Here is an 18,500-nt window from a genome sequence, read left to right as displayed (position 1 = left end):
GGACTCTTGGTCAAGGCATAGATAGATCTTCCAGGTTACTTTTTTTCAAAGTTTTTTCAAAGACATATATGCCTTAAAGCCACCTACCTTGAATACTCCAAAAACATCTACAGTAGGCATTAAGTTCATTATATTGTTCAAATACTTGCAGGAAAGAACTCTCTAATGAAACCGTTATAACAACTAAAAAAGTAGTCATAAAAGTAGGTTAATTGATAATACTATCTGGCAGCTTAGTCTGCAGGAAAGCTCATAAAAAATTTAGCTTACCACCACCACTTCTTTCTATAAAGCAGCTAACTAGTGTGTTAGAGAATAAAATCTTACTAAGCCTTCTGATCCATGTTTGTATTTCCAGTTTTCAAAACAGACATCAAGATGCCAAATATTTTATCGGATTATCTTTATCTTGCAGGATGGAAAAAAAAATTCTCAGACTACTGTTAGTATTTCATTACCATTTAGGTAGATGCACAGACACCTTAATTTCAATAGCAAAACACTGTGTGCCGCTTAAAATTAATTTGTAAATCAATGTCCTATCTATGGGTTTATTAGAAAAAGAACTGCAACACATCAAAACCAGCACATCCAACTTACATGGACTACTCTGCAGGTCTTGCTTTCAAAGAGGAACTTATGTAATATCTCTTATTTTAACAAATCAAAACATGAAATCACCAATTACAGATTAAACCAGATGGCTCTACCTTTGAACAGATCATATCATTCTAGATTGACTTATATGCTGCTCATGAAAATAAATACCCTTCTGGAGTACCAGAGCCTAGTTAATAATTAAAACAATGATAGCTAATTGACACCAACTTGTGCATGCTTCACTAGAGCAAACAAATGGCATACAGTTAAGACCAATACATTAAAGCCACAGAACACTCACTACATTGCATCATACGTGCATACATCTTGGATGTGTGTCTACATCAGACACCTATATAGATTCCTCATCAAATATATTTTCACAGTTACAGTATCTATTAATACCCTGGATTAATCAAGTGCAACAATTGTATTAGACAATACATTTTCATGCAGAATTCTGGCTTTCATAATTCCTTATACTTTGTGAGGCTGACATTAAGCTCTGTTCAGGTTAGCAAAGATGAGTAAATGGTGCTGAATCACCAGGCTAAATGTGGAGCCTCACAAGGAAGATATACGCAGTGTTTTTTGACCTCTGCATTTTCAGAATCAGCGAAGCCCAGCCCATGAGCAACTCTTAATGCCGCACCGTCAGGTGCTCATCATGCCTGGTGAGTCCTGGACAACAGTAACATCTCCTGCTGGGAGAGTGGGGTGCCACTGGAGCCCATTGCATTGAAGGAATACATAGGCCAGTAGAAGAGTCACTGAAGGAACAAGTGCAAGATTTCACATGGATTTTGTGTTCTCGGTCTCACATTATCCAGAGGGTACAGCCGAATGCCTTTCCCAACATCCAAGCAAGGGACAAGATGCTCACTGGCCTACAGAGAAGGTCAAAGCCCCTGTGGGGGCTGGAGCTATGGGTCATCACTGGAAATCATTTATACCTAAAGTTACCCAAAAGAGTTAATATTTGGACATCTAAAAGCACCTCTACACACAGCTAGCTCTCACCACCTCATCTTCCTACATACCAGAGACTGACGTGAAGGTTATTCTTCCTACCAAACACAGGTCACCGAAGAAACCAAATACAACTGTGTACTCAGCATGAAATGACACATTTTTCAGACCCATATGATGCAGATTGTTGTTAATGCACATGGCATTTGTTCTCCAGTGCCACAGCTTGCTGTGATATAAGCACGCAAGTTTAGAGAAGCATCTGCAGAATGCTAAAGGAAACAATTTAAATGTGAGGAGGAATATGTGGTAGAAGAAATTCTGACATCTATGTGGCATGTGGGGATTGTAGTACTGAACAAGGTGTTATGTATCTGAAAACAAATACATAATATTTTTCTATCATATTTAGTCCATGGAAGATGTGGATGCAACCAGTTTTCTCATATCATGGAGAGAAAACCAGCTAGGAGTCTTCAACAGGGAAAAAACTGAATTAAACAGTAGATTTTGTACTGTCTAGCTGAAGAGCTTAAGGAACGAATGTCCGTTTTCTCTTCTAGTAGAGAAGTTATTTTAAATAATGTGAAGAATAGCTTTAAGAAAGCTGCTCTTCTCCAGAGGACTCTCCAGCTAGGACTCCAACCATTTTGCATTTAACCCTCCCCAAAATCCAGGGCCCATAGTGCAACAAGACGCTTAATTTCCTACTCATTAAAGGACTGATGCACAGAGGATGCAACCTGCTGTCTCTCAGAGCACGTAGCCAAGTACTTCCATAGCTCATTGATCCACAAGGCAGGAACATAAGCTGCCTTTCCTGGCAGATGCCAGGCACAAGTTTGGAAATGTAGGGAGAGGAGTAATCCAGGAAAATAGGGAACCGAGAGAGAATTGAAGGTTCTACCTTTCCTGAACACCACGTACACAGTCTTTAGACTTCTGCTCACAATTCCCAACACTTATCACCCAGTTAATGACCCTGAAACCTTCCAGTTACAATTATTACCTGCACATAACTGCAATTAAAGAGATTGCACAGATACTTCAATTACAGCACAACAATAATTCAGGAAAGTACATGCCACATCATTGTTTATTCAAGAGACAGGCTTCATCTACCCAGGTGACATAGCCAATAAAGAGACTGGGGGATATTCAAAAAGCAAAGAGTGAAGCAAGGCTACAATGCCCTCTGAGCCTTTAAGACACTATGGTAATATGTGTCACAAGAAACACACAGGTCAGCTGGGTTATGTGGGACAGAAGGTGGCTTCCTCTAGAAGGGGAGAAAGTTGTGCTGACTTTGACACACTCGCATTGAGAAGAGTAGGGGAATACACAGAACTAGGCATTTGCAAATGAGTTGGAAGGAATGAAGTAACATAACCTATAAGCAGGAGTGTTGCTACAGTAATGCAGGTACTGGCTTGTAAAGGGCATGGAGAAAAGAACCACCTCAACATTTGACCTAGGAGGATCTTTGGTTTAGTGGCAAAAGGACAAAAGTTTAAAAATTTTAAAAGTTTAAAACACAACCATACAATTCACAAAATGTACTAACAGCAGCACACAAACAGTAATATCAAAGACAGCTTGCACCTTTGTTACAGTTAAACACACAGGCATCAGACCCATACATGCACCATTTTGTATATTGCTGCTTCTAGAAAGTCATTTGCCAAATTCCTTCCACACAAGAGAAAACAATTCTCTTGCTGCTGGGTAACACATTCTTTCAGGTACTATTTTTTCATAAGTTTATATCTGAATGCACACAGGTATAATGTTACTTCAGGTAACTTTACCATTTCTGCCTTGTAGTTTATGGCCATGTACATTAATAGATGTTGTACACTAACATTTTTAAACCAGTATTGCAAGTCAGGGTTTGTTTTGGTTTGGGTGTTTGGTTTTTTTGTTTGTTTGTTTTAATTTCTTTGCAGTCTCACAGACACACCACACAAAGTGATGCAGAAAACTATGCTAGGTTCACACTTTTGAGGTGTATACTGACCATCATCACTGCCCTTAAGACACCAAGAGCAAAATCTCATAGCACTGTTGTCTTTAACAGCACTGCTGGCATTTATTGCCTGTTGTTCAAAGATATCCCAGAAGCAAAATGGGGGAACAGTTATAATCTCCCTAATTAGAGCTGACTGCAAACATCCTCACAGTCTTCCCCCTAGGTTTACTAGGCTATTGTGGCAGCAAGGCATAATCATAGAATCATTTAGGTTGGAAAAGACCTTAAAGATCATCAAATCCAACCATTAACCTAGCACTGCTAAGTCCACCACTAAACCATGTCCTGAAGCACCACATCTACACGTCTTTTAAATACGTCCAGGGATGGTGACTCCACCATTTCCCTGGGCAGTCTGTTCCAAGGCTTGACAACCCTTTCCGTGAAGACATTTTTCCTAATATCCAATCAAAACCTCCCTTGGTGCAACTTGAGGCTGTTTCCCTCTTGTACTATCACTTGTTACTTGGAAGAAGAGACTGACACCACCCCACCACAACCCCCTTTCAGGTCATTGTAGAGAGCGATAAGGTCTCCCCTCAGCCTCCTCTTCCCCAGAGTGAACAACCCCAGTTCCCTTGGCCGCTCTTCGTGACACTTGTGCTCCAGACCCCTCACCAGCTTTGTTGCCCTTCTCTGGACACACTCCAGCACCTCAATGTCTTTCTTGTAGTGAGGGGCCCAAAACTGAACACAGTATTCGAGGTGTGCCCTCACCAGTGCTGAATACAGGGGGACAATCACTCCCCTAGTCCTGCTGGCCACACTATTTCTGATACAAGCCAAGACCATGATGTAATTAGATGCTCCATGCTGCTTTGAAGCTGCTGTAGTTAAATGGGAAACAGAAAAGGAACAAAAAAACATACCCAGCAGTGAAGAACAGCTAATACACCATGTGGTTAATCCCCCTTAGTCAACAAAAAGCTGGTCTCAAGACTGTTATCTGATGTCGTTGGTTTTAATAATGAAGTATGCAAAATAACAGAGAGGAGTGTTTAGCTCTGTACAAGAACTGCTGTAGAAGCATGGTTAAGATCCATAAGGATCAATAGAAAAATATTACCAGTACCCTTACTCATATATCAGTGGCTCTCTAAAGCAAGTCACAACAGTGGCCTGTCACTGGTTTGAGTTTAAGGAGACCTGGATAATCATGGTGATAAAACTTGCACTGAAAACATTTTAAGTGACAAATTCTGCCTCAATCTCATTTGTAGTATATTTAAACACCTGCTTTCATTACTACAAAGAAAGAGCTCAATGAGGGTAGGGTTAACACTTTGAATATACCTCTCCTAAAAGCAGGGTCTCCACAAGGCCTTGTTTCAATTCAAATGATCATAGTTTAATCAGGCAGCTTTACAATCCCAACTCCTTTAACACTGACTTTCACCACCTGTTGCTTTGAGGCATGTTAGTCTTTCCTAATAATCTGTTCAAAATGCATTTTAATTCTTACGATATAACACTTGATTTCATCAAATACATATACAACCTACTTAGCTATTGTCTGGAAAGTAACTTTTCCCCTCCTCTTTTTTAAAATCAACATTGGTAGTCTTGAAGGGAAGAGGAATCTGCCAGTAACACCAAAGCTGGAATATTTCGTCCCTAATTCCATAGCCTTGCCTGTCTTATCCAGTGGCCAGCACTTACCAGGTTCCGCATGCTCAGTAACACAGCAAAGCTTTTTGTCAGACATACAGACAAAACCAGGAGCTAACAGATTTAATTCATCAGTGAAGTGACATTTAGAACAGAAGACAAAAGCTCAAAGTCACTGTTTAAAAAGTGGATTGAGTAGAATGAAGCATGGAGGCAAACTTCCCACTTTCTGCTCTCCATCTGCTCTTGCTCTTTTTTGTATACAAAAGTTATATATTGAAACATATATTAAGTGTATATACATACACACATACATATATACATAAAGAGACAGAGCACACGCATTGCCCTCTACTGACGAGAGTCCAATAGACAAGTGTCCTCCACCACTCGCACCGCTCATCATACATGATCTTCAATGAATGCTTGACAGGACCATACCAGTGCATTGATTCCTGTTAGTTATCGGTACAATAAGAAGCATCTTCTTCAATTCAGCAATCACTAAGGCTTTTTCAGAACCCAATTTTAAGGCCTGAAGTTTCTCTGCTTTTGTTCCTCCTAGCTGGCAACATACGTCAGACAGTGGAAAAATCAAACCAACCACATATGCCAGTGGCTTACAGGTTAGCTTACATCTACCCACATACCAGCAGCCAAAGTTCTTGCCAGTTTATACTAGATTCATCAGCACTCATCTTCTCCTCACAGCTAGGCCTTTTAACGAAATACCAGGGAGCTGGGAGAGGGCAGAAGAAGGGGAGGTCGAGCAGGAAAACAGAACTGAGAGGCACTGACTGCTCCTTCCAGGCCATCTTGTTTGCAATTTCTTCCCTCTGCTCTTTTTATGACTGCTGTCATTTTCCCTTTCAACATGAATACAAACTAGAAACATCAAAACACAGAAGGGTACCAATAAACATTTTAATTCTTAGCATCCCCCCTCCTCCATCCCTATACTAAAGAAACTTTTTTTTAAGTGTCCACTTCTATGACTTTGCAGGGGGAAGCCAATTTAGACCAAAGTTTAGACACACACTTTGGATGGGAAAAAAACTCAGAATATGTTTTTAATTTAGGAAGCAACTCAGTTAAGTTCTATTGTACACTTCTTAGAGGATCTACATGTTCTATTAAGAGACTGTAAACCACCTTACTGACAGTGACTGGCCATAACGTACTATTCATAAGTACCTATAGATGGACATGAAAGAGAAGTAGACTGGGGTTCTTGAAGTGGGGGGAGCAGGAAGATTTCTGCTATTGTTTCTATACTCACCCAAAGCCCAATATGATGCAGATTCCAAAGGTGGAGCACTGCTATAGAGAGCATGGATATACATGAGGTGAATCATCAGCTCAGCCAGGCACCACCAAAAGAAAATACGAATTATGCCCATGATTAAGATGCTGAGGTTGGTCTTGAAACAGAAGGCTTCTTGTCTCCTCATCTAAAGAAGAAATCCAAAGAGGTTATATGGCACATAACTGACTGTTTTACTCAAATACTCTTCCTGAGAATTTTTTTATATTTAATTTGCTATTCATTACTATTTCTAAGGGGACCATTGGACTACACCGTTTGGAAATTCCTGACATACTCTTGAGGGAAATAGCTCTGTCCATTCCCAATCTTAGTAAGCAGTAGAAATCAACACGAGGCCAAATGTGAACATACACTGCGCCAAACTGGGGTAGAGAAGGCCAAGTGCTGTTAATCTGAACAGAATCCAGACATGAGACTTTAATTCCTGTAACTTGATCAACCTCTAGAGATAATAAAAAAAATTAAGAAAAAAAAAGCAGCTATGAAGGAGAAGGTTTTCCAAGCAGCAGCCCTTCCAAATACAGAAACAATCACTGCTTGCTCTTAAAATACGTCCAGCTGCATGGGATTGATTATTTGAGGTCAGTTCTTCATTTTTCTCCTGTAGCATTGCCAAGGTCAGCAAGACCTAAATGACATGCTGAGCAAATGGCAGTTAAGTGCAAGTTAAATACCAGGTAAGACAAGGTTGGCAGTTGACAGGCTTCTCAGGATGCCCCAAACTCCTATAGTGCTAACTATAGTAAACACATTGGTATACTATTATTTTACCTTCTTTCCACAGTAAGAGAGAATATGATCAAATAACAGAAACATAGGATTGCCTAAAAATTTAGTCATGTTTTCTACATCTATCACTCCTTCTCCAGTCTCTAACTGGCCACCAAAAATGCACAAGATAAGCAACCAACCCATCTGTACAGACAAAACCCCCTCGTAATTGCAAGCACACAGTACAGCTAACATACAGTTAGATCTGCTCGCTTTCAAATGAAGCGGAACACTCATTTTGAAGGTTCATTTGTACCAGCTACATGAAAGCTTGGAGACTACCATTTAATCACAGGGATTTACACAACAGGCCTTCAAACCCATGACTAGAACTGCTATGCCCTGCTTCAACCCAGAAATTCAACAAGGCCAGTGATGAAGTGCTACAGTCTCTTATTTTTGCCTGGCAATGGATGCCAATTGCCAGCATTGGTATTGCATTCTTCGGGCCATACAGCAGTTCCTCTGTCTCCACCTCCAGGACTTCTGCTTTCCAGTGTGCTCAGCAGAAGCCCTCATGTCAGTCTCAGCTTCAGTTAAGGGGTTCTGCAGCTGGGCTTTTCTACTAGCAGCAATAAACACACTCTTTGTATTGTGTGCTTTGAATCAACTGCTGGGTACTGCAAACTTGAAAACCTTTCTCCAACCTCACCCACCAGGGCAATATCCTCTGCTCAGGTAAGAGCTCTGACAACGCACTTCAGCAAACACCAACAAGAAACACATTAAGGTTGTTCGGTTTGTTCCATGTTCTTTACAGCTTAAACCAAACAGGTCTGTGCACATTTAAATGAGAACATACTGCAAATACAGGCATCCCTTTCTCATCTTCCTTCTCCTCACACCAACACAGGTGGTCTTTGCTGAGCCATATCAGATGAGTCCAGTTTCAATGCAAGACACACACACACTCTCAATTTTTCCTACCACTGTCCTGGTCTCAGCTGGGATAGATTTAGTTTCTTCCTGATGGCTGATTTAGTGCTGTGTTTTGGATTTGGTATGACAGCAGTGTTGATAACACACTGATGTTTTTAGTTGTTGCTCAGTAGTTGTAGTGCTTACACTCATTCAAGGACTTTTCAGCCTCCCACGCTCTGCCAGCAGGGAGGTGCATGGGATACTGGGAGGGAGCACAGCCAGGACAGCTGACTCAGACTGGCCAAGGGATATTCCCCACCGTGTAGCATCATGCTCAGTACATAAACTGGAGTTGGCCAGCAGTCGGGAATCACTGCTTGGGGTCGGGCTATTGATCACTGGGTGGTGAGCAATTATTGCATTGTGCATCACTTGGTTTTGTATATTCCTTTATCAGTAATATTGTCATCATCATTGTTGTTTCCTCTTCCTTTGCTGTCCTATTAAACTGTTTTTATTTCAACCCACAAGTTTTTTTTTCTGATTCTCTCCCCTATCCCACCGGGGGTGGAGGGGGAGGGCAAGCAAGCAACTGCATGGTTCTTAGTTGCTGGCTGGGGCTATCCGCAACAACCACCTACCCCCAAGCTGCTCTCAACTTGGAGTCTCATAGGTCTTCTGAAACATTCCGTGGGGGAAAAAAAAAAAAAACAAACCACAAGCCACCAAAAGAGAAAACCCTCTCCCTCTGCTAGGGGTACAAGAACATAGGTGGAATTTAACACACTTCAGGAGCTACAAAACAATAAACAGTAAAAAATTAAATTACCTCTGTTTCTATGCAAGTCTATGTGGATTTTTCCTACAACATCCATCCCAGGATAACAACATTCAGCCTTGCATCTTCCAAAGCTACTGAAGACAAATGAGCATAGGACTTGTCACTGAGGGGTCCACCAGAATCTCAGCTTTATAAAGAGCTTTCATAAAGACCAGTCTATTTCCTGTGGCTTCAACCAAAAATTTTCAAATATAAACAGAAGCAAGCAACGCCTAGGCTTCTATACATAAAATGAAACAGCAGTTTTACGGTTTGAAATGTCCACTCATCCACTTTACCCCAATGATGTTAGCTATAGACATCACAGGTGATGATTTCACTTCTTACTCAAGTGTGCAAGAAAATAAGGAAAGCAATAAAGCATGGAAATCTGGGGGTTTCTAACATGACAGGGGAAGCAGGCTTGAAAAGCAGCCTGCAAGGCACTAGAAAAAGAAGTGCAGTAAGATAGTAGGTCTTTCATACTAAAGAAGCTGCTCAGCTTGCTGAAGTCTGAAGAAAAGTGTTCCAAATAAACCACCAGCTGCTTTCACACCAACATGAGGGAAACTGGGGTCTTCAGGAATTCCCACTACGAACCATCAGCTTTCTATGACTGAAATCTGTTTCAGAGTTAACAGCCAGCTCTTGCTGAAAATGTGACATTATTCAGCCTGATAGAGGAAAGGAAAACAAAAATTATGTGCTAAAATTGTAAACACCCTCCAAATGTAGCAATGTGTGTCATCAGCTCCCTGGCTGAAGGAATGAATGGGATGTCAAACAAAACATCCTGTAAAGTAGAACCACCTGGTGGGGAAGGTTTGTCTTAAATTTGATATCAAGGACATTGTCAAATTTCCAACGCTATGCTCAAAATTGTCCAGTCTTCATATTCCTAGAACATTATTTAATATTTTCAAAGTTATGTGGAAGACAGATTTAAACACCCAAACAATTCTTCATCTCTGAGTACTAAGTAAAAACTGAAATCCTTCAAATCACTAGTAAGGAGGAAAAATATTATGGAATCAGTTATAGATGCTTTTACTGAAGTAAAAATATGCATGAATGAAAACCCCTTTTCTGTAGGTGTGGTGGTTTGTTTTGTTGGATTTTTTTCTTCAAAGTGCCTCATTTAGGGAAAAATATTTCTTTCAGAAGGAAAGAGAGATCAGAGTCCGACAGAGAAAGATTAATCATCCAGCCTTCAAAAACTATTTTGCTTTCTTTCCACCTTCTCCAACATTGGAGTCTAATCAAACTCTCTCCACCCAAGCACTAGATATAAAGACTTATTTTGACTAAACATATTCTCAATGTTTGTTACCAGCCTTATGCGAGTTCAGTATTATACCACAGCTGGCATACAAGCATGAATACCCAAGACTGGTTTCTAACTACATGCAGCATACTTCAACACTTACAGAGAAAAGGATGATAGATACAGACTAACATTAGGAACACCTTCTGTTTGAAAGTCTCATCAGTATCAATTTTTGTCAAGTAGGTAACTAGAAAATAAGTAGAAACTCAGGCTTACTTGTAAACTACATTATGAAACACACCATGAAAAGAGTATCTCAAGGAAAACTGGATGAAATTGTCTACCTAACATTTTCTCGCGATTGGTATTAAAATCTCTCAGGATGAGTGAAACAAAAAAAAAAAATATCAACCTATCATGCTTTAATCTATTCCTCAAAGTCCAGGGTCTGTGTCTAGATTTGGCAGCTGAAAAGGGATCATCATCCACTTCAATAGTTCTCCACCCAATTCACCTGAGGTGCAGATGCACTGAAAATCTATAACTGCGACACCTTAAAAACACTGTTACCTGTTTACTGAATTCATCAAAATTCATCAGGGGTCCATTGTGGAATGTGGGATAATAAAACACATATGCCAGCATCCACAAGAATGAGTGGGATGACTTCTGGGCAGGCCCATGCCAGCAGTACTCCAGGCTGAAGCTAGTGCAGAAGAGACAGCGGACAGACACAGTGAAGAGCAGCAGATAATACTCGTTTTCTGTGTCGTACCACTTTCTCTGAAAGACAAAACAAAGACAGATCACAATGGTGCAATGCTGTGTTTTCTATATGACAGGACAGCAATGTCCACTCAGATCCTAACTTTCAGGGTCACCAGCAGCAGGGGAAGCAACTAAAGCAAACAGCAGCTAGAAGGAGCATCTAAAGTGAAGAGCACTCCTTAATGCATGAACAAGCAGCACTGGCTGTTGATGGAGAAAGGGCCTCTGGAGCTATTGCAACCAGCGCAGAGAGACAATAGCTTGATTTCAGAAACATATTAGGTTGTGAAGAACTATGACAGCAGGAAAGTTTTTTGTACAGGAATACAATTATCTCCTTCAGGTTTGGTCCACTAATACAATATCCAAACCAGCTGGCAACCCTAATGATAGACAAGGGATTGCTAGAGCTGAAACCAAGGCTGCAGTTCAGATCTGAAGAGAATCAGTCATTCTTAAGAAAGCCCAGGACTCGAAAGATGTTATTGAGCCTTTATCGAGTTTTTGACATTCCCTGTCACACCTGTTTCCAACAACAAAAACATGTAATCAGAAAAAACTTGGAAACATCAGCAGACAGTTTGGCTGGTAACATTTGTATTGCAGTGGGCCCTTTCCTCCTCTTAGCAAGACACAAATCTGTCTACACCACATGAAAAGACCCTACCTACTCATTTCCCCTCTGCCCTGCCCCAAACATCAGAACAACAAGCCTTATAACATGTGTCCAGTTTTTCCACTTAGTCCAAGTAAATGCAACAAGGACATTTCTTCACAACTGAGCAGCAGTTTCTCTAAAAGCTGTACTGTCCACTAAAAGCCATTACAGAAAGAGCAAAACTGAGCTTGCACCAACCAGTTGTGCAACTTGTCTGGTACAAATCAAAGTATTGGAGAAACAGTCTCCCTTCCCATGCAGAAGCCTGCAGTCACCAATAAAGTACAGTCAAGCTTGACTAAGCAACTCCTGGATACGAATCCAAAACCCAGCACCTTAAATTGGCATGACTTCAGCTCCAAAGAACAAGAAATGTGTTTACTAGAACACTAGGTAAAGTATTATCATACTCCATCTCTACATAATACCACTTACACATTAAGGCACATACTTCCATCTCAATGCACCAGCCAGCATGATTGAGATATACCACTTTTCTAACTGGAGAAGCTCCAGCACGAGTCACTGCAGCACTACTGCCTAAGATTTTTCAAGCCAACCTCTGCTTACATCAAGCAAAGGGGTAGCACTCCACCATAAAGGACAAACATCACTATAATTAATTTGATGCTTAATTAGTCCTTCTCACATTACCTTGGCTTCTTCCACAGCTGGTATGCGTAAAGTGGATAGTAGGGTAAGGGAGCACAACCATGTCAGGAGTGACAGCTGAAACTGAGCCACAGCAAACGAAACAGTTGCATGTAACAAAATGACAGCAAAGCCCTTGATTCCCAGTAACAACCAGCAGGCAGCCATTCCATAAACCATCAAGCACCATGGTTTATACTGTTAGAAAAAGAAAAATGAACAATTTTTAGCTTGATTATGTCTAAAGAAAAACCGTCCTACACAGGGTCTATTGTAGAAACAAACACAGTCAACAAGGTTAGAACACATATGAAACAATACAGAGAAACACAACTGTAACCATAAAAATGGAAGGGAAGGGGTTTCTCTAGCAGCATGTGTGAAAGCCAGAGCCTCTCCGATCTGGGGGAAACATAACTTCCTCTTTTTCCTTCCCCAAACTAGTAGGTGTGACACCACATGCCAATCATTTCCAACAATCATGCCAAAACCCAAGCAGACATCACTTCACAGTCTTGGAACAGAATAACTACCCCCTTCTTTTGTGCACAGGTCAAATGACACTGCTTAATGGTTCACAACAAAGCACATGCTTTCAAGGGTGGGAGGCTGAAGTCTCCAAACACAGACATAAGGCAACCTACCTACTCACTCTCACCTGTGCATTGTTACACACCCACTCACACAACTCACCCCACAGAATGGGATTTCCCGCATTCAGTAGCCTCAGTACCAAGTTTCCCATGCCCAGAATAAACTGAAACCCACAGAAACGCCCTGCTGTGAGGAAAATCCATACATACCTTCTCCACCAAGAGCCTAGACACTTGTGATACCAGCAGGTGACCAGCCAGAAGCCACAGTATACGTTCCCTTCCCCATTCAATCCAGTAGCTCCACTCAAAGTCCATGGGGTCCTGGGGCATTGAGGGAACTAGTCAGTATGTGTATTTGGCCATAAAACCATGCTCTTACAGGACAAGCAAACGTGTCTAACACACCAGGTCTGTTACCCAACACCACAGAACTCAACATCTGGGGAACATCTTGTTTCAGCAATGCAGTCTGATCACTAACAGCAGTGAGCTCTGACAGCTCCATTTTGACTTCCAATGATGTGACATTCAGAAAAAGTGTTTTAGTGTCGTGACTCCTAAATCCCATGCTAGCACTGAGCCTGACCAAGCAGCGATCACTGCCATTCCCTACAAACGTCATGGAAGTTTTCTAACCACAAAGTAGGCAGGGAGGCGCCCACCCACACCTCCTCCCCAGGACATGGGGAACAAGGCTGGTGACTACCACTCCTCAGGGCTTCCCAGTCCAACACATCCTTGCTTTGGTTCCCTGTCGGGAAGGTTCTCAGAAAACACCAAATTAGTCTGTTCCTGATCATCTCTTCAAACCCAATAAATTCACACCTCTGCTTGCCCTGATCCTTTTAATTTTAGTTCAGGTGGGTTCCCCCCCCCCCCCACCCCGAAAGGAAAAAACAAAACCATTTTGGACTATACTTAACTCATGCAAAGTTTAGTCAGGAATTTTTATTTTTTTCAACTTCTTTCAACCTTGTAAGAAAGAGCTTTTAAGACAGGCAACAGAGAAGCAAAGCACTGCCTTCCCTGCACCTGCCCCTCACCTCTCCTGAGGGATTCGGAGAGCAACCCTGTCTTGGAAAACCAAGAGCTTAGGTGAAAAGGCACCTTGCTGGAAAAGAAGTTTCAACAAAGCCTAGGTAGGATCAGATTAAGTCCATGGGCCAAAGGCAACCGTACAAGTTTCAACACGGCTGAGTGCCGAGTGCTGAGGTCCTGCACTTGGGTCACAACCACCCCATGCAATGCTACAGGCTTGGGGAAGAGTGGCTGGAAAGCTGCCTGGTGGAAAAGGACCCGGGAGTGTTGGTCAACAGTCAGCTGAATATGAGCCAGCAGTGTGCCCAGGTGGCCAAGAAGGCCAACAGCATCCTGGCCTGTATCAGAAATAGTGTGGCCAGCAGGAGTAAGGAAGTGATCGTCCCCCTGTACTCAGCAGTGGTGAGGCCGCACCTCAAACACTGTGTTCAGTTTTGGGCCCCTCACTACAAGAAGGACGTTGAGGTGCTTGAGCGTGTCCAAAGAAGGGCAATGAAGCTGGTGAAAGGTCTAGAGCACAAGTCTTATGAGGAGCAGCTGAGGGAACTGAGGTTGTTCAGCCTGGACAAAAGGAGGCTGAGGGGAGACCTTATTGCTCTCTACAGCTACCTGAAAGGAGGTTGTAGCAAGGTGGTGTCGGTATCTTCTCCCAAGTAACGAGTGATAGGACAAGAGGAAATGGCCCCAAGTTGCAGCAAGGGAGGTTTGGATTGGATACTAGGAAAAATTTCTTCACCGAAAGGGTTGTCAAGCATTGGAACACGCTGCCCGGGGAAGTGGTGGAGTCACCATCCCCGGAGGTATTTAAAAGACGTGTAGATGTGGTCTTCGGGACAGGGTTTAGTGGTGGACTTTGCAGTGCTAGGTTTGCGGTTGTACTTGATGATCTTAAAGGTCTTTTCCAACCTGAACAATTCTATGATTCTACAATTCTATCCTCAATATCAGTTGCACTTTTTCAAAAGGCTGTGAGGTCAAAAGCAGGCAAGGTGAGGGGAGGGCCTGGTTGTTTTTTGGTTTTGGATAGAGCAGTGCTAGTTTTCTTATCAGTTTTTTTAAGACCAACCATGTTTCTTTAAGCCCTTATGCCTCAAAAATCTGTCTTCCTCTATGGTAGACTACAGGCCAACAGAGAGGGAAAAGCAGGTTCACTGACGTTAAGCATTATCCAAACTACCCAGTGACAGGAAAAAGGGGAAAAAGGCTGCAGGAAATGTCAAGGGTGATCATAGATTTTAAAGCCAAGCAGTATAACAGAAGGCTATTAAGTGATGTAACGAAGGAAAAGTGCTTAGACCAGGGGTCAAATAGAGAAACAAAACTTTGGTTATGATTCTTGGATCTAGACACACCTGGCAAGTCTTTCCTCCTCATTAAAAAAAAAGAGATTAAAATTAACTATGAATATCCAAATCTGCAAAGTTACTACAAACCTCTGAAGCTAAATCAGAAGCTTGGGTGAACAAGGAGCATTGAGACATGATGTTAACATTATTGCCACAAAATAAAAGATGCTGATACCAGTCAGCCATCCTACCTTTTTGAGGCCCCAAAAGAGAGTCCCTGGTTCCAGCCCAAACCTTCTGTCCATTGCAGCTTCATACCCTGCAAAGAAGAGCAAACTTTTGCTAATGACACAGCAGCTAGAGTAGAGAGAGTCAGGGATGTGGCCTCTGCTGCTCAAGAGCAACACAATCCCATATTGCCTCTGCTGATGGGGACACTGAGCCAGGGAAAGGCATGTCACTGCTCTCCTGGTGAGTTGCCTGACCAGGGCAGGGCTCTGCCCCACAGCAAAGACAAAGCCACTGAATTGCCCAGAACCTACGCTTCAATTCCCCCTTGCCACAGAGGCAGTAGCAGATGGCAACCAACCTTTTATCACACACGACCTCCACTAATCCTTCTTTCCACTCTTTCAGGGCTGCCTGGTGTCTCCCACCAGAGAAGAAAGGACACACAGACCTAACAGTGACCAGTACAAAGCCGCTCAGAAAAGCCACCTCCAGAGCTTGTTCCCATGCAGCATTTTGCTGCCTCCGCAGAAGGCATGCTGCACATGTGGGTGCACAGCCCTGTACCCATTTACTGAGCACTTCCCTCACCACCCTGCAAGTGCCTTTCTGGCACTCCTGTCCTTCCCTTAAGCACTTTTGAGAGCCAGCCAGGGTCATTAATGTAGAGCAGCTTGTGATTAAAGCTTAACAAGATGCAATACACATTTCCCTAATGAGCCTCTCCAACTAGCTATACTTTTATTAGATAATACTACTTTAATTTCCCTTAAAATGCCAGTGTGCCAGAGCACAGGTTCTTTTCAACTCCAAATTGTATTTAAATTATTTAAAACCCACCCCTACTCTCCACCACACAGCCCCACTGAACCACAACCAAGCTACTCTATCAGCTACAAAGCGCAGGCAGGTGTTTGGAAACAAACTGACCCCACAGCTGCACAGACAACCCAGCCATTGCTCCAGGCCCACAACCCAGCACAGGAGCCAGATCTCCAGGCAGGGGAGCACCCACCTGCCCTAGGGCAGCCTCAGGTTCAATCCCCAACGAGTACCATCAGGAGGCACAGCTGCTTCTGAACCACCCACCTCCAAGGGCCTGCAGGTAAGAGGGTTCAAGGCTAGCTAGGAAAAACCCCAATTCTGACCCAACTTCCTTGAGCATTCTCTATTTGAGCAACTAAGCTTCAGTGGCCTCCCTTATTAGTTCCCTGATGGCCAAAGGCCTTCCCAGCACCTGAAACAGAAAAGCCTTGGGACAAACCTCTGTGCCCAGCTGACACATGGCTACTGCTTCCTCACACAGGGCTGGTTTGCAGTCAGGAAAAGCACAGGTACCCCTTGCAGAAGAACAAAGTAAAAACCAACGCGGAGAGGTCAACTCAAGCCAAGCAGCCTCACCAGCCACAGGTGGGAAAGCACTGCAAGAGCGAGCACATCCGCATCGCAGACTTACTTTGGGACACTTGGTGCGCTTCGTAGAAAGCGTAGAGGTGAGAGCCCACGGCAAGGAGCCCGTAGAGACGCATTTCCCAGGCCGGCAGCAGCATCGGCCTGGGCGCTGCTCCCCCGTAGGCTCCGCCGGCCACGTCCCTGCGGGGAAAGACAGGACGGGAGAGGCTTCCCCGCGGAAGACAGGCGGACGCCAAGCACCGGGACACCCACAGCGCGCGGGACCGAGGCGGGCCAGACAGCGGCCACTGAGCGCACTTCAGGCCCCCGCACTGCCGGGGCCCTGCGGCGGGGCGGGCTCCGCCAGCAGCTGCCGGGAGGGGAGGCAAGCGCTGCCCGGCCGCGACGTCTACGGAGGCCCCGGGCCCGAGGGCTCGGCACGGCCCGGGGCCGTCGGAGCAGGGCCAGAGCCAGACCCCGGCTGCTCTCGCCGAGCCGGGACTGAGGGAAATGGAGGGAAGGGAGGTCCGCACCACCCTTACCTGAGGGGAGCTCCGCCGCCGGGAACGGCAGCGGAGGCCCCAAGCCGGTCAAGCCGAGGCTCCAGCCCCGCAGCGGGCAGTCGGGACCCCAGCGAGGGGCAGCTCCGGGCCAAGACACCCCCACCGCTCCCCAGACAAGCCGGCCGCTGCCGCGCCCGCCCCCGTATGAGCGGCGGCCACCCGCCGCGGAGGGAGGGCGGGAGCGAGGCGGAGCTGCCCGCCCCTGCACGCCCTCTCTCGGCCGCCAGGTGGCGCCGCAGCCCTCCCGCCGCGGCGGAGCGACCCCGCGGTTTGCGCCGGCCCCGCCCGGTCCCACCGGCTGCCCGACGAAGAGGGGGCTTGGGCAGGCTTTCCGTGGGTGTGGTCTTGCTGGAACGTTAAGTTCCTCGCAGAAAATATGGTTTCAGCCCCCCCGACCACCTTAAGGCCTTCTTCGCATATTAGAATTCCTGTTTCCTGGTCTTTGAAAGCCAGGCTTGTGTCTGACACTGTACGTGAAGTCTCACCAGCACACAAGGGGTTAGCCTTCCCCCTCTGAACTGTACATGCACCTCCTGGGGTCTCCAAGAATCACAGCAGAGCCACGTGGTGGTCTTTAACCATGTTGCCTTTTGCCTCCAGTTTTTCATCCATTCTCTCTTTGACCAGCGCTGACTCACCTTCAGTTTACAGCGTGAATTTTGATAGCCCCTAGATGCAAGGTACCGCGTTTGCTCTGTGGAACTGCCATAAAATCTCAAGGTACATCCTCCTCTATGACACCCAGATCCTCTTCTCTGCTGTCAGTGCTTCTCCGATTTTTGCCCTCAGCAGGTTAGTCAGCACCTTCTCTCCCGCAAAAATATGACACCACCTGCATAACAGCACTCCTGAATTTCTAAAAACATTCTCACACCACTGCAGGCGGGTTATGGCCACTGAGGGTCAGCAGAGCTTGCATCTTCCTGCAGTTTTGTGGTTTCTGGTCAACAGAAGTCGGTTCAGGCAGCGGACCCTCTAGATGGCTGTATAACACAAGCAGTATGCATTCAGGAACAGTACCGCAGCTTCAACAAGGGAAAAGATATGCAAAGTTACAGCTTTTACATC

General features: G+C 44.3%; 1 protein-coding gene across 1 annotated transcript in view; it reads right to left on the bottom strand.

Annotated features, from left to right (window-relative positions):
• The window catches only part of HHAT (hedgehog acyltransferase), a gene marked incomplete at both ends in the record, with an annotated part of 161,920 nt that extends 144,893 nt beyond the window's left edge, over positions 1-17,027 (bottom strand). The window contains 6 exons of the mRNA XM_081997736.1: positions 6,486-6,657; positions 10,823-11,035; positions 12,333-12,527; positions 13,133-13,246; positions 15,501-15,568; positions 16,934-17,027. Coding sequence (XP_081853862.1) covers positions 6,486-6,657; positions 10,823-11,035; positions 12,333-12,527; positions 13,133-13,246; positions 15,501-15,568; positions 16,934-17,027 — 856 coding nt within the window. The remainder of the gene's footprint in view (positions 1-6,485; positions 6,658-10,822; positions 11,036-12,332; positions 12,528-13,132; positions 13,247-15,500; positions 15,569-16,933) is intronic.
• Positions 17,028-18,500: the final 1,473 nt, after the last annotated feature.

This window comes from Phaethon aethereus (genome assembly GCF_964289735.1).
Source record: "Phaethon aethereus genome assembly, chromosome: 3".
Classification (NCBI taxonomy): Eukaryota; Metazoa; Chordata; class Aves; order Phaethontiformes; family Phaethontidae; genus Phaethon; species Phaethon aethereus.
This window is presented reverse-complemented; position numbering and strand designations above follow the sequence as displayed.